Here is a 7,725-nt window from a genome sequence, read left to right as displayed (position 1 = left end):
TTTTTTCGATTCGATTCAATTCTTTTCCATTCGATTTGATTCGATTCTTTTCAATACGATTCGATTCTATTCTTTTCGATTCGATTCTCTTCGATTCGATTCTATTCTTTTCGATTCAATTTGATTTTTTGATTCAATTCGATTCCTTTCGATTCGATTCAATTCGATTCAAATCTTTCGTTTCGATTCGATTCTTTTCGATTCGATTCGATTTTTTTCGATTTGATTCGATTCTTTTCGATTTGATTCAATTCGATTAGAATCTTTTCGAATCAATTCTATTCTTTTCGATTCGATTCGATTCTTTTCGATTCGATTCGATTGTTTTCGATTCAATTCGATTCAATTCAATTCAATTCGATTCGATTCAATTCGATTCTTTTCAATTCGATTCGATTCTTTTTGATTTGATCGATTCTTTTCAATTCGATTCGATTCGATTCAATTTGATTCTTTTCGATTCGATTCAATTTTTTTTGATTCGACTCAATTCGATGGTTTGATTCGATTCTTTTCGATTCGATTTAATTCGATTCTTATCGATTCGATTCGATTATTTTTGATTCAATTTGATTCTATTCGAGTATTTTCGATTCGATTTGATTGCATTAGATTCGATTATTTTTTATTCAAATCGATTCAATTATTTTTTATTTGATTCGATTCATTTCGGTTCAATTCGATTATTTTCTATTCGAATCGATTCGATGAGAATCGATTATTTTCAATTCGATTTGATTCGATTCGATTATTTTTGATTCGATTTGATTCGATTCGGTTCTTTTCGATTTGATTCGGTTATTTTCAATTCGAATCAATTCGATTCTTTTCGATCCGATTATTTTCGATTCTATTTGATTATTTTCTATTCGATTCGATTATTTTCGATTCAATTCGATTGGATTATTTTCGATTTGATTCGAAGCGAATCGATTATTTTTGATTCAATTCGATCGATGCAATTATTTTCGATTCAATTCAAATTAATTTGATTATTTTTGATTCGATTTGATTGCATTCGATTCGATTATTTTCGATTCATTTCGGTTCGATTCGAATCGATTATTTTCGATTCAATTTGATTTGTTTCGGTTCGATTATTTTTGATTCGATTCGATTCAAATATTTTCGATTCAATTTGATTCAATTCGATTCGATTATTTTCGATTCGATTCGATTCGATTACTTTCGAATCAATTCGGTTCGATTCGATTCGATTATTTTAGATTCAATTCGGTTCGATTCGGTTCGATTATTTTCGATTATTCGGTTCGATTCGGTTCGATTATTTTCGATTTGATTCGATTGGATTAGTTTAGATTATTTTCGATTCGATTCGAATCTTTTCAATTCAATTCGATTATTTCCGATTCGATTCGATGCGAATTCATTATTTTCAATTCGATTACATTCGATTCAATTCGATTCGAATCTTTTCAATTCGATTCAATTCTTTTCAATTCATTTCGATTCTTTTCGATTCGATTCGATTCTTTTCGATGTATTCGATTCGATTCTTTTCGATTTGATTCGATACGATTCGATTCTTTTCGATTCGATTCGATTCTTTTCAGTTCTATTCGATGTGATTCTTTTCAATTCAATTCAATATGATTCGATTCTTTTCGATTCAATGATACCATTCGATTCTTTTCGATTCAATTCGATTCCTTTCTTTTCGTTTCGATTCGATTCTTTTCGATTCAGTTCTTTTCAATTCGATTCGATTATGTTCGATTGGATTCTTTTCCATTCAATTTGATTCGATACGAATCTTTTCGATTTGATTCGATTCGTGCTGATTCGATTCTTTTCAATTAGATTCGATTCTTTTCGATTCAATTAAATACGATTCTATTCTTTTCAATTTGATTCGATTTGATTGTTTTTGATTCGATACAATTCAATTCGATTGTTTTCGATTTGATTCGATTCAATTCGATTCTTTTCAATTCGATCTTTTCGATCGATTCGATTCGATTCTTTTCGTTTTGATTCGATTCTTTTCAATTCGATTCTATTCACTTCGATTCAATTCTACTCGATTCATTTCGAATCGATTTGATTCTTTTTGATTTGATCTATTCGATTCTTTTCGATTCAGTTTGATTCGATTCGATTCTTTTTGATATGATTCACTTCTTTTCCACTCGATCTGATTCGATTTGTTTTGATATTTTTCGATTCGTTTCAATTCAAATCTATTCGATTCATTTTGATTCAATTCGATTCAATTTGATTCTTTTTGATTCAATTCGATTCGATTCAATTCCATTCGATTCGATTCTTTTCGATTTGATTCAATTCGATTCAATTCTTTTCGATTCGAATCAATTCGATTCGATTCTTTTTGATTCGATTCGATTCTTTTAGATTTGATCCGGGATTCGCTGGTCTCGGTGGATCCGAGTTCCTAGGTGCTGCGAGGAAGCGCATCCGGACAGGAAGTGGCTATGGACGTTGGGGGCTTTTCGTCGCTGCGTTCAGCCTCTGTGGAGGTTCGGGTTCAGCCCGCAGGTTCCAGGTCTCCCAGAGCAAGAGTGATCGAGTGAAGGAATGAGGGAAGAAAGAAGTACTAGGACTTGGAAATCATTGCTTCTAGGGACAACTTCAAGTGGACACCAAGATTTCTGACTTCAAGAACTTTGTGGCAGATGCAGAAGAGACAAGAAACAGAATCCATGTCACTGTTTCATGAGCACAGAAGATGATCAAAGCCCAGGAATCGCTGACACTGGAGGATGTGGCTGTGGACTTCACCTGGGAAGAGTGGCAGCTCCTGGGCCCCGCCCAGAAGAACCTGTACCGGGACGTGATGTTGGAGAACTATAGGAACCTGGTGTCAGTGGGGTGTCAGGCTACCAAACCAGATGCATTGTCCAAGTTGGAACACAGAGATGAGCCATGGATAACAGAGGATGAAATCCAGAGTAGAACCCATACAGGATTTGGGAAGCTTGATAGTCATTTCCAAGAGGACTCTCAAAACCACAGATTTCTTAAGAGCACACAACGATATGGGGAACAGTGTACATTTAGAAATACTGTTCATCTGAGCAAAATAAATTTTGCCATAACACAAAATCATGTGTTTGACTTAAGCAGAAAAGCTTTGAAATCAAGTTTGAGTTTAGTTAACCAGAAGAGAAAATATGAAATAAAGAAGGCCACTGAGTTTAATGGAGATGAGAAATCTTTTCTACATGGTAATCACGAACATTTGTATTCTGGAATGCAATTCCTTGAAAATGCAAAACATATCAGCACTAAATTCCAAGTCCTTAAGCATCAGAAGATGCATAAAATGGAGAAACCCCATACATGCATGGAAGGTGAGAAAACCTGCATTAGGAAGTCTCAGCTCATTTACCATCAGAGCAGTCATAGAGGAGAAAAACCCCATGGGTGTGATCCATGTGGTAGATCCTTCTCCAGAAATATCATGTTCACTAAACATCAGAAAACTCCTACGCAAGACAAAGTCTTTATAACCAGTGAATACAGAAAAGGCTCTAGTGTGAAGAGGAGTCTCACTGTGCCTCAGCAAACCCAAACAACAGAGACATCCTACACATGCAGTGAGTGTGGAAAAGGCTTCACCATGAAGCGCTATCTGATTGCCCATCAACGAACTCATAGTGGAGAGAAACCGTATGTGTGCAGCGAATGTGGAAAAGGCTTCACTGTAAAGAGCAATCTCATTGTGCATCAGCGAACTCATACAGGGGAGAAACCCTATATATGCACTGAATGCGGAAAAGGCTTCACAATGAAGCGCTATCTTGTTGTACATCAACGAACTCATACTGGAGAGAAACCCTATGTATGTAGTGAATGTGGAAAAGGCTTTACCGTGAAGAGTAATCTCATCGTACATCAGCGATCTCATACTGGGGAAAAATCTTACATGTGTAGTGAATGTGGAAAAGGCTTCACCACAAAGCGCACCCTCATTATACATCAGCGAACTCACACAGGAGAGAAGTCTTACTTATGTAGTCAATGTGGAAAAGGCTTCACCACAAAGCGTACCCTGATTATACATCAGCGGACTCACACAGGAGAGAAACCCTATGAATGCAGTGAGTGTGGTAAAGCCTTCAGCCAGAAGATATGCCTCATACAACATGAGAGATGTCATACAGGAAAGACTCCATTTGTGTGTACTGAGTGTGGAAAGTCGTATTCTCACAAATATGGTCTCATTACCCATCAGAGAATTCACACGGGAGAGAAACCCTATGAGTGCAATGAATGTGGAAAAGCCTTTACCACAAAGTCAGTACTCAACGTCCATCAAAGAACTCATACAGGAGAGAGACCATATGGATGTAGTGATTGTGAGAAAGCCTTCTCCCACTTGTCAAACCTTGTTAAACATAAGAAAATGCACACCAAAGAAATGAGTAGATTGAGTCAGGTTGGAAGTTCCTTTAACACAGAGTCACAGCTCATTACTTATGAGTGAACTCCTACAAAACAGTATCCCTGTGAATGTGATGACCTGCGGCAACCAAGGCTTCATTAACCATCCGTGCTTCCAGGAGATTGGAATGTGATCATAGTACTGCCGGTTGTCAGATGTGTGCCCTGCAGAGATAACTTGTCGAGGAGGTAAATCTGGTGGCTACAGTGAAAGTGGTATAGTGCCTTTAGTGATCCTTACCTCATATTTTCTGTCAGTGAAAACATGTTTGAAAAACCGATACATTCAACATGGAAATGCATTGAGCAAAACTTTCTAGCTTTATTATATTCTGAAAAGTGTGTACTGATACAGATTCTGTGAATGCGGAGACTAGGAAGGCCTTCAGTGGGAAGGTAGACTTTATTATCAGGGATCGTCCTAAATCATCAGTGAGCTTATTGTTTATAGAAATATGATTTTTTAAAAAATGATGATCATAGGAAAGCTTTTATCCAGAAAGAAGACCTCTGTGTCAGAATTCACACTGGAGAAAAACTTTTATGGCAGGATGTCAGTGATACATTCTGCTTTGTTTTGTCAGGAAATGATACAGAAATTAAAACTTCATGAACATGCTAACTGGAGAGTACCTATAGTCAAATATCCGAGAACTCATGAAGGAATTAAGTCCTGTGAAAGTGGTAAATGTTGGGAGTGCTTTTAATGTTACAAATCAGACCTCATTAGAAATCAGATAATTCACCTGATGTACATTTTCAAAAGATACTTGAAACCTTCATCTAGTGTCTTTTTCAGCAATTCCATATTTTAAAAAGTAGTCTGCTTCCTCATCACTGATTAATATTTATTATTACATACAATGCAGAGTATTGTGTGGAGTGTTCTAGGACTACCCTGTATTATATGATTTTTTTTTACCTTTCCTTGGCTCTAAACTTAATTGTAAATTTAGCATATTGAGGTAGTTTAAAAGGAAACTGAATGTTTTAAATTTATAAAATAATAGGTATTTGTACTTAACTAAGTTTATAAATATGACCAAATATTTTATAAAACCACCTTCCAATTTATTTTTATAAAATGTTTAATTTGGAATCATTTTAACTTACAAGAAACTGCAAAATAGTCCAGAGATCCTTGGTATCCTTTACCTAATGTCTCCCAATAAAAACATTTATATAAACCACATCTTATTTTTGAATCCAGGAAAATGACTTTGGTAACATACCATTAGCTAAACCCTTAACCTTATTTGGATTTCATTAGATTTTCATGTGTTTTTTTTTAATATTGTAATTCTAAGTTTTATTACATATACCACAACTATGATACAAAGCTGTAATCAACAGACTCCCTCATTATACTTTTTTATGCTCCTATCCTTTATGCAAACCTACCTCTCATAACCACTTACCTGTTTGCTATCAGTATAATTGTATAATTGTATGAATTTATAAAAATCATTTTTACAATTGAATTTTATATATTTTGTGTTGTATTTATATAATCTTATAATTTTTCCATAAAGTTATTACAATATTGACTATATGCAAATTTATAATTTTTTATTAATAGGAAGCATAGGGACACCTGGGTGGCTCAGCAGTTAAGCGCCTGGCTTTGGCCCAGGGCGTGATCCTAGGGTCTCAAGATCAAGTCCCACATCAGGCTCCCTGCATGGAGCCTGCCTCTCTCTCTCTATGTCTCTGCCTCTCTCTCTCTCTCTCTTTCTCTGTGTCTCTCATAAATAAATAAATTTTTAAAAAGTAAAAAAAAAAAAAAAAAAAAAAAAAAAAGATTTGATCCGATATGATTCTTTTCAATTTGATTTGATTCAATTCGTTTTGATTCATTTCGATTCTCTTTGATTTTTTGATTCGATCTTTTCAATCAATTTGATTCGATTCAATTCTTTTCAATTCGATTTGATTCTTTTCCCTTCAATTCTTTTCGATTCGATTTGATTCTTTTCGATTCGATTCGATTCTTTTCGATTCGATTCGATTCGATTCGATTTGAATCTTTTCGTTTCGATTAGATTCTCTACAATTCGATTCTTTGGATTCGATTCTTTTTGATTCGATTCGATGTGATTCTTTTCAATTCGATTCGATTCGATTAAATTCTTTTCAATTCGAATCGATTCAATACGATTCGATTCGATTACTTTTGATTTGATGCAATTTGATCCATTATTTTCGATTCGACTCGACTTGATTCGATTCAATTATCAATTCCGTTTAATTCCAATTATTCTCGATTCGATTCGATTTGATTATTTTTATTCAATTCGATTCAATTATTTTCGATTCGATGCGATTCGATTCGATTCGATTCTTTTCGATTCAATCAATTTGATTTGATTCTTTTCAATTCGATTCGATTAGATGCTTTTCGATTTGATTGCATTCGATTCAATTCTTTTCTATTCGATTTGATTCTTTTTGATTCGATTCAATTCTTTTCAATACAATTCTATTCTTTTCAATTCGATTCGATTTGATTCTTTTCGATTCGATATGATTCAATTCTTTTTGATTCGATTCGATTCAATTCGATTCTTTTCAATTCGATCTTTTAGATTCGATTCGATTCTTTCCGTTTCGATTCGATTCTTTTCGATTCATTGCTTTTCGATTCGATTCAATTCGATTCTTTTCAATTCAATTCGATTCGATTCTTTTTGTTTCGATTTTATTCTTTTCTATTTTATTTGATTCGATTCATTTCAATTAGATTCAATAATGTTGGATTCGATTCTTTCGATTCTATTTGATTGGAATTGATTCGATTCTTTTTGATTCAATTCAATTCGATTTGATACGATTCTTTTCGATTCGATTCTTTTCGGTTCTGTTCGATTCTTTTCGATTCAGTTCAATTCGATTCTTTTCGATTCGATTCGATTCTTTTCGATTTGATATGATTCGATTCGTTTTGATTTTTTTCGATTCGTTTCGATTCGAATCTATTCGATTCTTTTCGATTCAATTCGATTCGATTCCATTCGATTCGATTCTTTTCGATTCGATTCGATTCTTTTCGATTCGATTCAATTCAATTCGATTCTTTTTGATTCGATTTTTTCGATTAGATTCTTTTCAATTCGATTTTATTCTTTTCAGTTTGATTCTATTCGATTCGACTCGTCGTTTCGATTCGATTCTTTTTGATTCTATTCGATTCGATTCTTTTTGTTTCGAGTAGATTCTCTTTGATTCGATTCTTTTTGATTCGATTTGATTCTTTTCAATTCTATTCAATTCTTTTCAATTTGTTTCTTTTCAATTCGATTC

The 7,725-nt window shown here is 34.1% G+C and overlaps 1 protein-coding gene across 1 annotated transcript; it reads left to right on the top strand.

Moving 5' to 3' along the window:
* The first annotated feature begins 2,387 nt into the window (after nucleotides 1-2,387).
* On the top strand, nucleotides 2,388-5,906 carry ZNF614 (zinc finger protein 614). The gene has a single exon (XM_049107987.1). It carries the CDS (start codon nucleotides 2,708-2,710, stop codon nucleotides 4,466-4,468), a length of 1,761 nt encoding a protein of 586 aa, XP_048963944.1. The 5' UTR covers nucleotides 2,388-2,707; the 3' UTR covers nucleotides 4,469-5,906.
* The last annotated feature ends 1,819 nt before the right edge of the window (nucleotides 5,907-7,725 follow it).

The sequence above is a fragment of the Canis lupus genome, unplaced genomic scaffold, assembly GCF_003254725.2.
Source record: "Canis lupus dingo isolate Sandy unplaced genomic scaffold, ASM325472v2 SANDYSCAFF087, whole genome shotgun sequence".
Classification (NCBI taxonomy): Eukaryota; Metazoa; Chordata; class Mammalia; order Carnivora; family Canidae; genus Canis; species Canis lupus.
This window is presented reverse-complemented; position numbering and strand designations above follow the sequence as displayed.

What these genes read in the sequence shown, in the direction of transcription:
- ZNF614 (XM_049107987.1), top strand. Translation starts at nt 2,708, where the DNA reads ATGATCAAAGCCCAGGAATCGCTGACACTGGAGGATGTGGCTGTGGAC.